Source organism: Nyctibius grandis, chromosome 29 (assembly GCF_013368605.1).
Source record: "Nyctibius grandis isolate bNycGra1 chromosome 29, bNycGra1.pri, whole genome shotgun sequence".
Classification (NCBI taxonomy): domain Eukaryota; kingdom Metazoa; phylum Chordata; class Aves; order Nyctibiiformes; family Nyctibiidae; genus Nyctibius; species Nyctibius grandis.
Window position 1 is genome coordinate 5,379,622 of NC_090686.1, and position 17,654 is coordinate 5,397,275.

At 44.4% G+C, this 17,654-nt stretch overlaps 1 protein-coding gene across 8 annotated transcripts in view; it reads right to left on the bottom strand.

Annotated features, from left to right (window-relative positions):
- Positions 1-759: 759 nt before the first annotated feature.
- The window catches only part of WNK2 (WNK lysine deficient protein kinase 2), a 126,599-nt gene continuing 109,704 nt past the window's right edge, over positions 760-17,654 (bottom strand). For 7 of the 8 annotated variants that reach the window (XM_068419920.1, XM_068419921.1, XM_068419927.1 and 4 more), the window contains one exon: positions 7,672-9,843. In XM_068419920.1, coding sequence (XP_068276021.1) covers positions 9,493-9,843 — 351 coding nt within the window. In that variant the 3' untranslated portion in view covers positions 7,672-9,492. Of the gene's footprint in view, positions 1,967-7,671; positions 9,844-17,654 lie in introns of those variants that run through there. The other variant, XM_068419926.1, reaches the window with a different exon arrangement.

Here is a 17,654-nt window from a genome sequence, read left to right on the forward strand (position 1 = left end):
CCATTGGCTTCCTGCAGCTATAGCCAGGACCATGGAGGAGCCCAAGGGTCTGCAGGAGGAGTGAAGAGGGTTAGGCATCAGAACAAATGATGAAGGCTGCCCACACTGAAGACCCAGATCCAGACCCCAGGAGACCCAGCACGGGACCTCCCTGGAGAAAGCAGCTTTTTAAACTTCTAGGGAATAAAAATCTCAGGTGAGGGCACAGTGTTTTGTTGCTGTGATCATTGGAATAGTGACTTATCATCGGAGAAGCACGTCAGGGACACGACACCCTTGCCCCCATTCCCAGCATGCTGGTGGCGTTGTGCGTGACCGGTGGGCGAGGGAGGTGTATTCACACCCAAGGGAAAGACTACAGCAACCAAAATAGAAAAGGAAAGGTGTAGCGCTCAGTTGGACCCCACATCTCACACCCATTAGAAAGGGAAACAGATCTGGGACCTCCAGAAGCAGAAAAGCCCAAGGCAAGCAACAATTTAACAACAGCCTTTACCACTTATCTAGCCCCTGCTCTCACACAGGAGATCAGTCCCATTCCCTTAGATGGGGATAGGACAGGAGGCACCCCAGAGAAGCACAAAGTTAACACAAATAAATACGTTTTGGCCCTCGGGCTTCAAAACTCTGAATTCACAGTGTTCAAGTGGTTCTTTGCTTCAGGGCTCTTGAGCTTCAGCGATATATCTAAATCCACCTGCGCTCTCATCACCCTCGCTGACGGGCGAGAGAAGCCGAGGTGGAAAGGAAATAGGGAACAACGGCATCAAAATAAGATTTATTATTTAGAACCGAGATTTGGAAGAGACAGACATGGCAGATAACAACGAAACAATATGCCAGGCTCCAGCTGCGAGAAAGGATGGTACTGAAAGGCTTATGGGCCAACAGAAATTCCTATTTCTCTGGTATCAAAAACAAGAGAGCGAAAAGGTCAGAACATCGTGGTTTGGAACGGTCTAAGGGGGAAGCCACTGAGGTCCTTGGGTGCATAGCACAGCAGCAGAGGGGCAGAAGAGTTTGGGGCCCAAACATTAACAGCAAGAGCAGCACTCTTTCCCACTCCTTAGGAACAGTGCTAAAACCCATCTTTCTAAAAAATAGTTGAGTAGTCCTTGATAATAAATGATTACTCATGAGATTATTGCTACAAACTACTTTGTGCATCACCTCAACCCAGGAGACAGCTGAAACCCATCGTCAGAAAAAGAAATCTCCCACTACATAATTTTAGCTTGTTGAAGGCACTTTAAAGTCTTTTAAAAATTGCTCCAATTACTGACTCGTCTGTAGAAGGATTTTAGCCTTACATTTAAAATTAGAAGTGACTCGAGAACTGTATTTAACCGTGGCAAGAAAACGCGGCCGGTCTATAAGAAAAAGAAAGAGGTAAAAAGGGAAGTGACAAGTACAAACTTACTCTCCGGTGAAGTCTCTGTAGTTTTTTTTACTTGATTTAAGCGGATTTAAAAGAGAGTATTATCTTTACAAAAGAAAGGTGAGAAATTTAAATGGAATTGGAACTTATCTTCCTTGCACTAGAATCTGAATACACATGCCTAGCTTTATCTTTTGGAAAATTACTTAAATTACAATTAACTGTGTGAAACAAAAAGCACTTGAAGGAGTGCCTCCTCCTCCTCCTCCCTCTCCTCCAGCCGCTGCTCACGGGAACCTGGCTCACAACAGAAGGGATCAATTTGGAACAAAATCCTTTTCCCCCAAAATAATTCTCCTTTATTTTTTTTTGCATAACATTTTTGTATTTCCAACTATAAATAAAAAAAATGATTAGAAAGAAGTTACAAAATTGTGTCGAATGGACCAGAACGGCACAGAATTTCTCACACATGATAAATCACTTCCCATCTTCCTCTTCCTCCTCCTTAGCCGCGGCGGGGCCTCGCGCTTGGCACCGTAGCTGAGGGGGCCATGTGTCAGTCGATGACGATCTCATTTTCAGAATCTAAAAAAAAAAAATATCCATACATGGATTTCACATATAGGAAAACCCAAACAAAACCCAAAAGGGCCACGTGAGAACATGGACCATGAGCACGCAGAAGTTGCTTCTGCAGAGCATTTCGGGTACCGCGGGGAAACAGAAACGTAAATCCTCCATTAACACATCACCCACGTCGTAGTGAAAGCTTAGAAGCATGAACATATTTATGTTGGTGGCAGAACCCAGGCACCTTGCGGGGTCACTCAGACCAGATCCCAACCCCTGCAGGGGAAGAGCTATTCTCCTAGAAGGCAGAAACAGAGAAAGCCAGCAAAGACGCCCGGTGTTCATCTCAGTTTGTGGGACTCTGTCACGAGTCAGGAGGGGAGAGGGACGCGGCGCTGGGTGCCAGCTGGCGGCTGCTGCAGGGGTGGTGGGGCTGCCTGGGGCAAGGCGTGGGCACCGGCTCTCCTTCGGGCTTGGCAGCGTGGCCCAAGCTCGCCTCCCTTGTCTGACAGAAACTGAGCCGAGCCAAGGACCCTCCTCCCACCTGTGGGGCAGGGATGCCATCCTCCATGCCAGCAGCGCACAAGGCAGGGATGGGATCTGCCAGCCTCCACCACCCTTCGCAGGCCCCAGGGTGAGATGGCTGGCCAGACACGGAAGGGTACAGAGACACTGAGGGCTGGAAGTGACAGCACCGGGATAACACGCAACGAGAGCGCCGAGAGCCCAGCGCAAGGCTGAATCAGCAGCAACCCGGGGTGCCACCACGCGTCCCCCGCACCCCACGGTGTGTGCCCCACCGGTACGCATCGGCCGAGCTCACAGTGACATGCACCAAAGCCCTTTGCTCTGCGGCACAGACATGCACGCTGTTGTTGGCTCTGCAAGCACATATGGGTTTTGCACAGCATACAGTTTGCTGGATGCTTTCAGAATAAATGCAGTGAGTCTTTTAGAGCAGCAGGGAGGGCATGGGACGTCGGGGAAAAGCGCGCTGTGCAAACAGACGTCCGTGTTTGCCATAGCTCCCAGGGGTCTCCACGTGTTAGGCTTTGCTTCTATTAAATGTGATCCCGATTTTCTCCCTCCCCTGTTTCTTGCTCTGCCTGCTCATAGGAAGAATCGCTTTTAAAGGATGTAATATCACGCCTTGATAATTCCTCCCTGAGCTTCTGATCAACATCAGTTCTGCAGATCCATCTGAATCCACCACCATTCTCAACATCTGCTTGCTATCCATAACGAGCATTTGGCACAGAAGTTCATCCAGGAAAACAAAATAAGACAAAATTAACTATTCTCCAGGTAATGAGGAAAAGCCTTGAGACAGCAGTAGGCCTGAGCCCTGGTTACACCACAGGTCAGCCACAAAGCCAAAGCCAGAGCACGCTCTCCAGGTGCCTGGCTCTTCATACAAACCCTCGCAGATGCTTAGCCCACATCCCAAGGACAACCTCTTGACTTCTTATTCTGAAGTCCACCTGAACTTTCAGTCAAAGACTGAAAGGGCAACAGCACTGAAGACATCAGTGAACTCGGTTATACTCAAAATTTTCTTGGTGCTGCAGAGAACTATGAGAAAAAGGCACTGATTGCACATCTTGTAGCTGCTGACTAACAGTGAGAGTGATATTAGATACAGTCTATCTAGTGTGATAAACAAAACCTGAATGCTGAGGAAGTTTTTACCTTATTTGCAAAGTAATTAAAAAACAACACCCAAGTAAATACTTTTTTTTGGGGTATTTTATGTCAGACCTAAAGAGCACCCATTCGAGGACAGGCAGCTGGTTATTTCTTCTGAAATTTCCTAGGTTTTTACACTGTGTCAAAGCCCTGAATATCTCCAAAAAACTAAGACAGACAGAAAAAAGTCCCCACAAGAGTGGCTCAAGAGGCCCTCACCGTGCTCAGCCTGTCACTTGGAGCTCCTCGAGAGCAATGGTGCCGTAGCTGCACTCAGTGGTGCCTCAATAATGAAAGGCGACTATGGGGATCTGCTCCTTTCCAAGGGGGCGGGGAGAATCCTGACTTCTCCTTCTGCCTCGTTAATGTGCGAATTCACCACCACACTAAATATACACCGTGAATCCATCCAGTGGCACTACATCAAAAGAAATTAATCCAAGCTTCCCCTGCTCACCAGACTTTGAAAAACCAAGAACTTGTCACAAGAATTTCACTGTGATAACAGATACTTTAACAAAACAGTAGGCTGTCTTCTATACATAGCTTCTCCACACCCACCAACTAAAATCTAAAGCTTAATGAGGCTCTGCATGTAAGGCTGAAAGCTTGAATTAAGCAGCCTCTAAACTTTTCCTGTGAAAGTTATTTCAAGGAAAAGTTTTATAGTCAAATATAGATCCGAGCGTATATAGCAGCAATCTCGATAGTACACTACAACCATCTGGAAAAAAAAAAGCAGAAAGGACCATATAATTTACAAAAGTTCCTGCCTCCTCGTACAAGCTTGACTTTCAGATGAATCAGTTACAAGTAATCTATTTACAGACACAGCTAACGTCAGCATCACGGTACATCGAAATCCCTCTGAGCAACAAATTCTTTCATAACGCAGAATTTGTAACCTGACAGCTACTCAAATCCATTTCATTATGTCGCACTTCTGGAGCTTATCTGCATTAATAAAGGAATCAGCACAGCCAGGTCCTGCTGCTCCACAAACAGACCCACCTGAAAAAGCAAGTATTGCCCCAGTCAAAAGTCTCTGACGTGTGTAAGTCACAACACAAGTCCCATCTGATCAACAGTTCATTTCAGCAGTATATGGACAGGAAAATAATTGAATTTACCAGGTTCCTTCAGAAGAAACACCATGAGGATCAGCACACCAGACAGCTTGCCCAAACACTCAACTGAAGCTCAGCCTGCCTAAGCACCAGCCAACCACAGCCCAACACCACAAATCACAGAAATGCTCCTCAAGGATTCAATCAATAATAAGTAACCATAGCAAGAAATTCCACCCGATTATGGTTTTGCTCTTTTATAAATTCAATCCCATAGCAAGATATTAATCCGTGACGAGAAAGAGCGCATGAACTCCCTGCTTGTATACTCTGCAGAGACCTTGCCCACGTTCAGCAACCATATACCTCTCCAGCCCTGCTATCCTTCTCCATGAACATCACCAAAAATCGGGGACTGAGAAGGGCAGACAAGGAACCAGAGAACCTTACTAAGGTATTAAACATAGTCATGACATTTCATTTTGTGACTTCTGTCTCCAAGCCAACACTTTCAACAGCATCTATTGACGACTCAGGTAGGGGCTAGTTGGCAGCAAGGCAGAAAACTAGGTAGGTTTTTGCCATATTAAGTGACATCTGAGACATCAGTCTTACACAAAAAGACTTGAACCCTTTGCTTAATTTGCAGGGGGGACAGGGAAAGCAATGCTGAGGTCAAATAATTTCAGAAGGGAGACTTCTGATTACAACTCTCCCAGCCAACTTCTAAAGAATGTAGGAGGACGGATGTTCTTCCTACTCAAACATGGGCTAACTGAACAATACCAACGTGGACCCACCAAGCGCTAAGTTCATGGGGCTTGTTTGAAAAAAATCTGAATGTTCTCGGAATTGAAAATAGTGCACTGGAACCACAAAAAATGCTTGAAGGGAAAGAGCAACTATTGACAAAGCCAAGTGAAATTAATGACTGATTCTTATGGATTTCCTTCCACAAATACCACATGGCAAAACCTGCAACTTAAGAAGTTCATTTCAGAAATACTGCCATTTAGCATGAGAGCAGCCTGTTCCCAAACATGAATACCTCCGCAGGAGCAAAGAGACTGCCACGTTTGGCCTATCAGTCCCTCATCTTGTCTTTGATACCAGCCAATGTCAAATATTTGAGAGAAAAGTAAAGAAGTTATACAGTAGAGAGCAAAAAAGGAGCACTTTGGAGATAGGTGTAAAGTAATCGTTAAGTAAATATTTCCTCTTTAAAGTCGTGGAATGAAGACCAGTGTTAAACATGCAAAGAAACCAAAAGGGACAATTTTACATCATTCTTTTGAATGAAATCCGTGTCAGGGAGGTCGAATCAGGATTTGCAGAAGAGCCCTAAACCGCTCAGACGTTTCCGCGGCAGACAAGCAGCGCCGGCGGCAGCGGCTCTCCTCCCTGCCCAGCCCTGCTCCAAGCAAGCCGGGGACACGGTGGGAAAACAGGATGCAATTACGTATTTAGATACTCCATCGTGACATACGGCAATCGGAAAGTCAAATTAATGGCATACGGGCAAACTTAATTTGGCATTTCTAAACTACTGGGTGCATGACTTGGCACTTTAAAACGTTCTTTCAATATTTGTATTAAGCTTCTATAACTTCTAAAAGATTGAAAATTGGGGGATCTGTGAACTCCCCCATCGAAACCTCGTGTTTAACGCTGAGGATCTGTACTGACTTCACACGCGGCCTTGCGGAGCAGCGCTGGGAACATCAGGAGATGGCAGAGCCACGGGACACGGCTGCAGGCTTGCAACTGGCAAGGCGAGGAATTCTACCCAGCGGGTTTGACCCGTTTGCTGCACATGAAAACAATATTCAGAGTCAGGAATAAAATTAGTTCAGTTCTGGGAACTGCAAGGAAATGTCCTTTTGGGTACAGACCCCCCACTTCTGATGGTGCAGCACGGACCCCTCAGGTCCCTCTCGCTCCTTTGCTCACGCTGTTGTCCTGTTTATTTCATCTCATATCATTTGCTTAATTGCCACCGAGGCTCAAAGCACACGATCAGCACGATGGAGGGTGACAAAACAGCTCGAAGTTAATAGTCAGAAGAACTTCAGCCAAGACAGCTATCAGAAAATTAACATCACAAATACTGAAACGCAAACATCAACCTCAGAGCTGTTGCCTGTCCCCAGTACCAGCTAAAGATACAACGGTTAGGAACAGACCCGCGAGAATTTGGAAGCTGCATTTAAGCCTCGCTCACACAGGCTCCCCCGGGCCTGTCGCCAGCTCTGCCTGGGCACACAGTGCATGCAACGCAGCCGCTGGCCTGGGAGAGGAGGCTCCCGCTGAGCTGCAGCGCAGACCGCAGCCTCTCAAACGTACTCAGCACATACAGCAAAGCCGCGCGAGTCAGATGCACAGGAACGCAGAAGCAGGAGTATCAAACCTCTCCCTGCATCTCCTTCCCCAAGTTCTCCTGCAGCCTACTGCCAAGAGGGTGCTTGCATTGGGCCCAAATGTCATATCTTCGCTTCCTCACATTTAAATGATGCCAGGATCAAGTTAAAAGGGCTTCCCTAGTCCTTTTCAGTGTTGGAGAGACACAGTCCAAGTGCCTCTTTCACCACCTACCAAACTCTAGCACCCTCATGAGTACCACCAGCAATACTGAACACACCATCTGCTTAAAGGAACCCATTTAATGTTCCGGTCTGCTCTTTGTAGCAGCGTAACACCAGAAATACTGCAGCGGGCAGGGGATTTCAAGCAAGGTAACCTGGGAGGTGGCACTACGCGACTTCTGGAGCATCGTTTCACTTCTACAGCTGCCAAGAGGTGGGACGTGTCAGTTATGGGCAGAACCCAAGAAACAGTGGAGGCATCACATCTACTCCTTCTACACAAATCAAGGGATAAAGAGTCTGGAAAACAAATGCAGAGTTACCCGGAACAGCTGGGAATCGACACGATTCTACATTTTAGAAAAACACTGGGTTTTTCACACAATTTTCAAGCACAAAATGTTTATTTTTCTTCTTTTTAATCTATACAATTTCTCGGGGTTTTTAGTGCCACTGACTTTGTCAGTATACAAGGGATGGACTATACAACAGGCAATAGCGACACAAATTGTAGGATTCAGTGCAAGCCGAAGGAAAACTGGTGTGAGAACATATTTTCCATGTTTGCTCATGAAGCATACAGACATGAATCTAAAAAACCCAAACAAATTAAAGATACATGTTACAGAGAACAGAAATCTCTTACTACAGTAAGTATTTTGCCCAGGCAGAAGACTCTGCATAATTGTCTATAAAATTCAATTCTAACTGAATTGATGGAATAATATATTCAAAGGGTACAAACAAAATAATTTAGACAGATATAATGCTCAAAGTACAATAGAACTATACAATTCACAGCTTGGCAGCACAAGACATCTCTGCCCTTCAGCAGCCAGTAGAAAATGTCATTGCGGTAGAGATACAGAGCAACGTGCCTTCAGATGTGACCGCACGGTTCGTGACCTGTGCCCGTTACGCTCTCCCTTAGCGCTTTCTGGCGGAAGACTTACCATCAGCAAACCAGTTTTAGTGGTTTATCTTGTGCCTTTAGCCTGAGAGGTGCAGACGGAGGCTCTATGTACAGTAAAACGGGCAAAAAAGCAACTTTCAAACAGGAGTGAGGGTGTCCAAGCCACTTAGAGCGCAAACTTCATTAAAACTAAAAAAACAACAACAAAAAATTCAAGCAAAAGGTGGCGAGAGTCCAAACCTGAAGTACCAAGTATGAAAAAGAATAGCTTCACATTTTTATTCCATTTTAGCGTGAATACTGCTAGCACGTCAGCGGCCAAACACCGGTCTTAACCTCGGTGGGCGAACCGAAGCCAGAATACACACGAGTGCTGTACTTAGACGGTTCTTATTGTAACGTGGAGACGCGTTCTCCTACAATCAAGATTTCAGTTAGATTTTTTTCACTTACGAAACATGCACGAATTTTTCATTTAACTAAATTATAAAAGCCCAGTAGGGGAAAGAAAATGTAATGCAATTTGCTGCTGATCCAGAAGAAAACAGTATCGCCTGCCTGTTAGAGAAATAAGTTGCTGTCTACAACAACTTTACCAAAGACTGGGGAGAATGAATTGCACTGCCCGAAGCTATTACCTGTCCTTATATACAACTTACTTGGGTCATTCTGTAAATGCTCCTATTTTAAAATGTACATTTCACTACTCCTTGTACAAACACACACAATTTTTTGATCGGCATCTCAAACAAACCTCACCTCACAACTACTTTTTTTTAAAAGCTTCAGAAACAAAAATTCAACGCATGAATTAAAAGCATTTACAGCAGAATGAAACCGATGAAGAACGTCGACTGTAAACCTTCGATATCTTTGCAAATAAAAAGAACTTCAACTCACAAGCGGATTGTAAATAAAAATACACCTTTCAAAGAATTTTACATCTCTTTCCAGCTGGAACTGAAAAGCTGAAATTCAAGGCACTGGACTGCTGCAGGGGTTAGTACAAGTTTCTAGTCATCAATTCAAGTACATCGACTTCAAGGATGGCCAAGTGTAAAACATCAGAACACAACAGAATAAAGTGTCTTCAGCAACGAAACAGAAGCAAATATTGCCAGAACAAGCTATCTTTTGTGAAACCGTCTCACAGTGATGGCTGGCTGCGGTGTATGGCTGTGTGCGCTTGCGGGCCTGACCCCGACCCCGCCTCGTCCAACGCGTGTGGCATCGCCAGGTCACACCCTCCACGTGACAACGCCGACATCACCGCTGCCTACGGCGAGGCGTGAGCTACGTCGTGCGCAGGCGCGGGCCAGGCGGCTTGGCAGCGGGTGGCTGCAGCGGCGCTGGGTACATCCGCAGGCAGGTTTTGCCGAGAGGCGAGAACCGTGCAACGCTCGCGCCTCCAACAATCCCAGGCCGCACGGCCGGCCCCGACCACTGCACGCCGTAAACGGGCGTAGGGAAAACTCCTCTGTACTGACAGAGAGGCATCACGTAAGGTGTCAGTGTGCCAGAGAGGGCAGGCCCTGGCATAGGCACCGGCAGGGACGGTGGCGCTCCAGGAGCTAACGCAGCGGGCATGGGGCAAGACACTGGAACAACGCACTTTTTCCCCCATCCCGTTCTTACCGAATTAACCTATGAAAAGAAAAATAGAAAAAGCATCGCTATTAAGCTCCTCTTTCCCCACCTGACACAGGCAGCACTGGCGTGCTGAGACACGCGTGTCCGTGCCGGGACCGCGATGGCACTGCTACCCTCAGCGGCACGGCCGCCGCCGGCACCATCCCTGCCCCGCGCCTGGGCACCTGCCATGGGCTGTGAGCACAGGGGTGGCACAGCGGCCTCGGAGCTGGGGGGGTGAGGTGCTTTTTTAGCTTTTTGTGTTGTTTTTTTTTTTTTATTTTTAAAGACCAAAAAATTGGAAATTAATAGCAAAGGTTGATATGGGGAGGAGGGGAAAGGTGTCTGAGTATAACCTTACTACTTAAGAAGGCAGGAAGCATCGCTGAACAGGCGAGAACTGAACGCCACACAAAAAGCCATGAAAAACCTCAAATAACCAAAGTAACCCATATATCTTTTATGCTCAGTCTTCTGCATAAAAGTAAATAAATTCAACTAAATGCAGAATTAAACGAAATCATCAAAAAGCCCTCAAATCTTGCAAAGAAAAAAAAAAACCAAACCCAAGTCTTGCAAGAAAACCCCTACCCAAATCTTGCAAAAAAAAAAATCTTGCAAATAACCCCAAAACAAATCTTGCAAAAAAAAAATCTTGCAAAAAAACCCCCAAATCCTGCAAAAAAAAAAATCCTGGAAAAAAAAATCCTGAAAAAAACCCCCACCCAAATCCGGGGTGGGGGGGGCAGGAAATCCTGAAAAAAAACCACCCAAATGCTGGGGAAAAAAACCCCACACCAAATCCTGAAAAAAAAACCCCAAATCCTGAAAAAAAAAACCCCAAATCCTGAAAAAAAAACCCCAAATCCTGAAAAAAAACCCCCAAATCCTGAAAAAAAACCCCCAACAAATCGTTACAGCCATTCCCAGAACAGGTTTTAAAAATTCCAGCACGTATTTCCATAAAAAGTTGTTTGTGCTGGGCCATTTGACCTCACTGAACTAAGGGTAGCGAAGAACAGAAGAAGGTTTTTGGCGGCAGTTACGTACCCAGCACTGGTGGCGGTTGAGGCCAGGCGAGGTAAACCAGCAAGGACACAGCGAGAGCTGCTCCCACCTCAGGGGCTGCTGGAACCAATTCCAGCTATTTTTTTTTTTTAAATTCTATTAAAATCCACACTTCAATTATTCAGCTTTTGCATGCGAGAGACAAAGGTCTCCTTCCTAAAAACTGGGATGGTGGAGCTTCCCAAATTAGATGCTCCATCACACGCAATGCCACAGAAACACGAGTTATCCAAACCGCTGCCCGCTCTCTCTGCGGATGGGGTTTGCAGCGCGGTGTTACATTTTTAATTTCACAGAATTTACAGCTCCCTGCCTTGGTTCCTACCAAGCCAGCATCTATTCATGGCATAAGGAAAAAAAAAGGGTATTATTTATGTCCGGGAATCTCCCGTTAATTTGATATTTCACATTAAATTGATAAAATTGGTATGAACGTGAAATTTCAATGGAAAAAATGAATGTATGTACAAGACTGTGGAATGCTTACTCTATGTTTCTGATTTTAATATCTCTTCTCAATTAAAAATAAAAATGGCAATGTCACTCTGGTATTTACTGCTTCGGGGCAATAACCTGTGCTCCAAAGCAAATTTTAGAAAAAATACAGAAACATGATATCCTTCTTCACTTCACTGTCTCCAGTTCTAATCTGAAATGAATCTCATGGTGAGCATTGAACTAAGAGAAATAGTTGCTTTGGTATAATGAATTTAACATCATTAATGCATAAAAATCCACCAAATTTAACAGCAGAAACCAAAGAACAATAAACTGAGGAACTGAGGACACATTTTTAAGACCTGAAGACGTCTTTAAGTTGTTATTATTAGACCCGGGTTTTAACATACTGAAAACGATTGTTTCCACCAAACTAGACAACTGTGAGTGGATGACAACGGACGCCTGTAAACCTACCCAACGTATATCTATCGCTTGTATAAGAAATTATATATGGTAGCATTGAAAATGTAAAGTGACATTTTAGCAAGTGGTCCTATTTAAAAATTCCAAATTGAAAAATCTTATTTTCAGTTCTTTTAAAATGCTGACAAATCTCCCTCTATCCGATTTGTGCTTCTTGACTTTTTCATTCTCAGCTCAATTACGCAGTAAAGCAGCAGCTGTATTTAGGGCTATGTATGTGCAACCAGGAATAAAATTACATCACGCTCCAAACCCAACCATTACACATACTTATTAAAACCTGTTAATATCCTGACAAATACACATTAATGATTTAAGGTTGCTTCCTCTACCTTCATCCCATGCTTCAAGGGAGCAAAACGCACGCTTTAAGAGGCAACAAGACATCTAGCTCTTGCATCTTCCCCTGGATAGAAGTCTCTTAGTCAAAGCCATTTTTTAACCATCTTCTTTCAACCAGCTATGACAGCTCAACACCACAGGAGGCCAAAACAACCCATGCCGACTGAAACATCAAAACCAACATGCACCAGAATAGTCCTCCAAATAGCACAAGGAGCTATGGATTTCCCAGCTCTAGGAAAGCCAGAAGACTACAAGTCACTTTGTTCATAAAATTCAAAGGGAAGCAGATGGATGTTCACGCAGTGATGGAAAAGGTGTGTGCCTACACTGGGGTCAAAGTCACAGCTGTAAACAGAACTAGCTTGGCATTTCACTCAATCAAGCTGGTATTTTAACAGAGGTACACTGAAGGAAGCCCCTGAGATGCATGGTATGGCCATCAACAGTAAGGGTATTGCACCCCTGAGTACAAGCCCTACACCTGCTGAGGGCGTTGAAGCCCACAAGTGAAGCTGTGAACCCATAAGTTCTCCCGTCACTCACGCACCAGCCGATACTGTGCTGAAAGGCCACATTTGTTATCTGCAGCTCCCTGCTTGCCCAGGTGACCTCTTCTCTTAGGAGAATTACCTTGTCATTTTTGCAAGTTTGTTCGAAAAGTGCCAGTTCTGGCACAAGCTGTCAATTCCAAAACATGCATCAACTACTGCACACTATATCTGACCGGTGACAAGGCTTCAGCTTCCATAGCACCTTCCGGGCTTTGGGATTCTACCCACAGCTTGAAGAAAAGGGTGCAAATTGTTTCTTTTATGCTGAAGTTGTCTTGGGAATTGAAAACAAGTGGTACAATGTCAGACTCCTGTATCCAGCTCAATGTTTAGAGATCAGTGAAAGACAAAAGATCTTTATAGCCATAGCCTGCAGTCACACAGGAGAAGTGTTTGGGGTTTATTTAAAATACTCTCATCCTCCTGCAGGAGCGTAAAGCAGAACTGGTCTTTTCCCCTCCCAATTCAAGTTGAGACAATGCGACACTAGCAACGAGGAATGAGACTGAGTATATAACTTACCCAACTCTGCATGGCGTTACTTCATTTTTAATATGACAACATTAATTTACTTCTGTTTGTTCTGCTGCCTCTCCAGAGCCTAGTAAAGTCAGCTGACCTGGCCTTGAGCAGGCTGATAAGGTAGACACAGTCTCAAACTTAATGAATTTAACAAACGCCCTGCAAAATGTACCTCTGTCATCACCACGTAAAAAAGTCTGTCTGCTAGAAATATTTAATAGGGGTTTTATTTTTTTTTGGAAGGGAGACTGGGTTGATATCCTAAAATGTATCCTCTGTTATATGGGAAGGAAGTGAAATTCCCACACCTCCTCTTTCCCTCTGCATCTCAATTAGCCTCCTCTATAGAAGCAATACACTTACTTAATGAACACCTATGGCAGCATCTCAGCCTGCTGCCTTCGTACCTCTGCTCACACCACCTCCTCTCCTGCACTTGCCAAACTCTCCCTGCACTAATAAACCTCTGCCCCAAGGGCTTGTACATGTCCCTGATGGGTAAGAGCCACCTCTTGCTCCTGCCGCCCCAAACGCCTGCCAGCCCTTCCCTTGCCACCACTTATTCCTGTTCCCCCACATAATCATACATACTCATTTAGAAACCAAGAATAATAGGTACACAAACAGACACAAAAACATAAGTAAAAATGAAACAAAGCCCACTGGACAAAGGCTGTGGTAGTTCAGGGGAAAAAAAAAAAAATCTGTTCTTTGGACTTTGTTTAATTCTCTCCCTTGCCACCATGCTTTACCAAGCAAGCCCTCAAGTGCCACTTTAGCAATATTCATAGCTACAGCACTGTGAAAGTATATAGATAATAGTTGTGTTTAACTTATAAACATCATAAATATTTCTGTTTTTACATTAGGACAAATGAAACCAGGTAATTCTGCTGTGAAAGCTGACGGTGACTATCACAGGCTGCCCAGGGCAGTGGTGGAGTCCCCATCCCTGGAGGGATTTAAAAGCCGTGTAGATGTGGTGCTGAGGGACATGGGTTAGTGGTGGGCTTGGCAGTGCTGGGTTAACGGTTGGACTCGATCTTAAAGGTCCTTTCCAACCAAAACGGTTCTATGATAAAAACACAGGATTTAGAATATTTTTTCTCCAGCTGCCTTTTGAGGGCTATGCCATTAGCATCACTGTTTTACTTCTGCATGGTCCATTGAAACCATTCGTGGTACCACTGAAACAAAACCGTCCCAATCACAGGACAGGGTTAGAGCTGGCTGCCAACACAAGCAGGGCAAGGATGCTAATACATTTTTTATCACCCTTTTCCAGTTTGCTGAAAACCCGAAGTTATTAGGTGCCACTGCAGATTTGTGTGTGCGCTCTTCCAGGTTCCTGGAAACCTATTCTGACATTCAGACTGAGAAGGCAGTACTGAATAGCTTCAAACACAAATCCATCCTATTTTTTCTTATTCTTCCAATCCAACGGAGACAGAAGACACAGTAAAAGGTGTTAATAGTCCTTCCGCTCCATTTTCGTGTCTGTGGCTGTCTCCAGAAAGCCTGCTTCCCAGGCAGCCAGCTCATTAAAACCAAGATGTACTAAATGCAAACAGATGTGCAGCTATTACTGATGGTGTCTAAGCCCCAGCACACGTCACCGACTGACACAGACCTGCGTGCTTCACAGAAACAACCTTATTATGGACTTGGAATATGTTTACAGCTTTTTTTGGGTAATAATTTTTTTTCTTTAAAACCCATGGAGCTATGTAACAGGATGAAGAATAGAAAACGTACTTTTAATAAGCCCTTTATTCCCAGGCATCTTCAAATAATACCTTTAACTACACAATATTCAGTACTCTTTACACACAAGGCAGCTCGTGTTCCTTGACTGGCGGTAACCACAATTACCTGTAAAAAAGGATTATTTCATCATGTCTTCAACATGGATGAGCATGAGAGAAATATCTATTATCAGGCAGTTCGACTTCAGTTCTTCCTAATATCTCCTATACATTTCAAATTACTGGTGATGAGAATCCACATGTATTTCCATGTTTAAATAAAACATTTGAAAAGGAACATTTCAGTGCTCCTGTGACATAACTGGATGCCTGAAGGTTCCCCCATAAACTTCTAATAACAACCAGGATTTGCAGCCAAACCAACAGGTAACTTCCAGAGAAACAAAGCAGAATGTAAAGTCTTCCTTTGCATCCCAGTTATTTTATTGCTTTCTACACTTCCGATGATAAAGGGGAGGAAAATAAAACCACTAACTGTTGTTAAACACACCATCAACTTCTCTACTGAGTTGATTTCCAACCTTACAGAGTAGCCTCCACTTAGTTAAAAAGGTACCAATAATATATTGTATTCACACAGCAAACAATTTGCTGACGGTGGTAGAAGCATCTCAAGAAAAAAGATGACTCGGGAAAGTTAGTCCTGTTACCAGGGTGAAAGAGAAGACTTGAAATTGGCCACACAACTACCCTGCATATTGATGACAGTGGGTGGACAGTAAGAGAAAATACTACATTAAAAAAATAAATAAAATTACTCTACCCCTAACCAATAAGGATTTGTTGCAATTTTCATTTGGCCTAAGAGATTGAAAAAAACCTGAATATAGAGTGGAAAGGAGCCATTTGGTTTGATGCCTTCTTTGTCAGACCTTGTATAACAAGCCCTAGACTTACCCCAGGAGGATGCTCATCGCCTACGTGGCCTGTGTCACATACAAGAGCTCTGTGTGGTGCCAATTCCAGGGGACCTCTAATCAACCGAGCACCATGGGACAACTCATATCACTCCTACTCCTGCTTAAAAACTCTTCAAGGAGACATCTTTCTGTCCAATAACTTGCAGAGAAAATTTACAAGTGAAGAAATGAATACTGCCTCCTTCCTTCCTGCCCCTCATTTCCGATCATCACACAGGACCAACAATAGCATCTCCTAAAACAAAACACCCAGTTTGAAGATAGGAGACAACCTGCCCTGACAGCTTCCTGCTAGTTTGTTCCAGTCAAAAAAAAAAAAAAGGGACAAGAATCACCACATTTCCAATTTATCTAGCCTTTATTTCCAACATAAAACCTTATTATAACTTTCTCTCATGGGCTGGAAATCTGTTTAGTGCTTCTTATTCTTTTCTTGCAAAGGCATTTTTGTATTTGATCAAAAACACACTGAAAAGATGGTGTTAACAGATGGACTGAAGAAGTACAGCCTGAGCGTTATATGCTCCCTGTTAGAAACCTATTTTTTCCATCCTTTATGTGATTTCCTGAGTTCTTTTTGTCTTTTCAATACCATTTTAAAAGATGGACTCAATGGTGATTCAGTGCAGGTATAACATCTCCCACGGAACTCATCACCCCAAGAACCGATGTTATGCGTCACTTGTCTGGCTGTCCAGACTACGGGTCCCTTCACACAATTTCCTTCCCCCTCTTTTGGCTATTTTTCTCCCAACATCATGAAGTCCTCTCCTCCCTTAACTTCAATTTCCCCTTTAGGGTGAATTTCAAAAGGTACAAGCAGCAGAATGATGCTCAACTCCCAAAAAAGCCCTTGTGCTGTTGTTAGTCTTTTAAATCACATCCCCTGCCCTGTTTTCTGTCATCTCCAGCATGCAGTGCCATCTTCACGACCAAAATACCCCAACAATCATAGAATCATAGAATGGTTTGGGTTGGAAGGAACCTAAAGATCATCTAGTTCCAACCCCCCTGCCACGGGCAGGGACACCTTCCACCAGACCAGGTTGCTCCAAGCCCCATCCAACCTGGCCTTGAACACTGCCAGGGAGGGGGCAGCCACAGCTTCTCTTGGCAACCTGGGCCAGTGTCTCACCACCCTCAGTGGAAAGAATTTATTCCTAATATCTCATCTCAATCTCCCCTCTTTCAGTTTAAAACCGTTCCCCCTCATCCTGTCACTCCATGCCCTTGTAAAAGTTCCTCTCCTGCTTTCCTGTAGCCCTTTTCAGGCACTGGAAGGTGCTAAAGTTCTCCCCAGAGCCTTCTCTTCTCCAGGCTGAAGAAGTCCAACAATAACCATGCTAAGAAGATTTGCCATCTACCTTTGCATCTCTTCTGCAGACCGCATGGCCCTACAAGGACTTTATGCACAAAACTACCCAGGACAAGCTGGCGTGGGGCTCGCAAGGTCTCCAACTGACTGCAACTCTTCCAAGCAACAAGGAATGACATGAAATGAAGAGCAGGGAATCCTAACCTCTCTGAGCTCTTGGTAAATAATCTCTAAATGACTTCAGCTGGCCTTGTTAATTCCCTGGAACAACTGCCATGTTCTAGAAAGAAATAAACCCTCTAAAATCAGTGTATTAAGACAGGGACGTTCCTGTTCCTCTCAAAGCGATATTCTGCCATCTCCACAGGCTTTGAAACAGAGACACCAAGACTGCAGAAGGTAAAATTAACCCTAA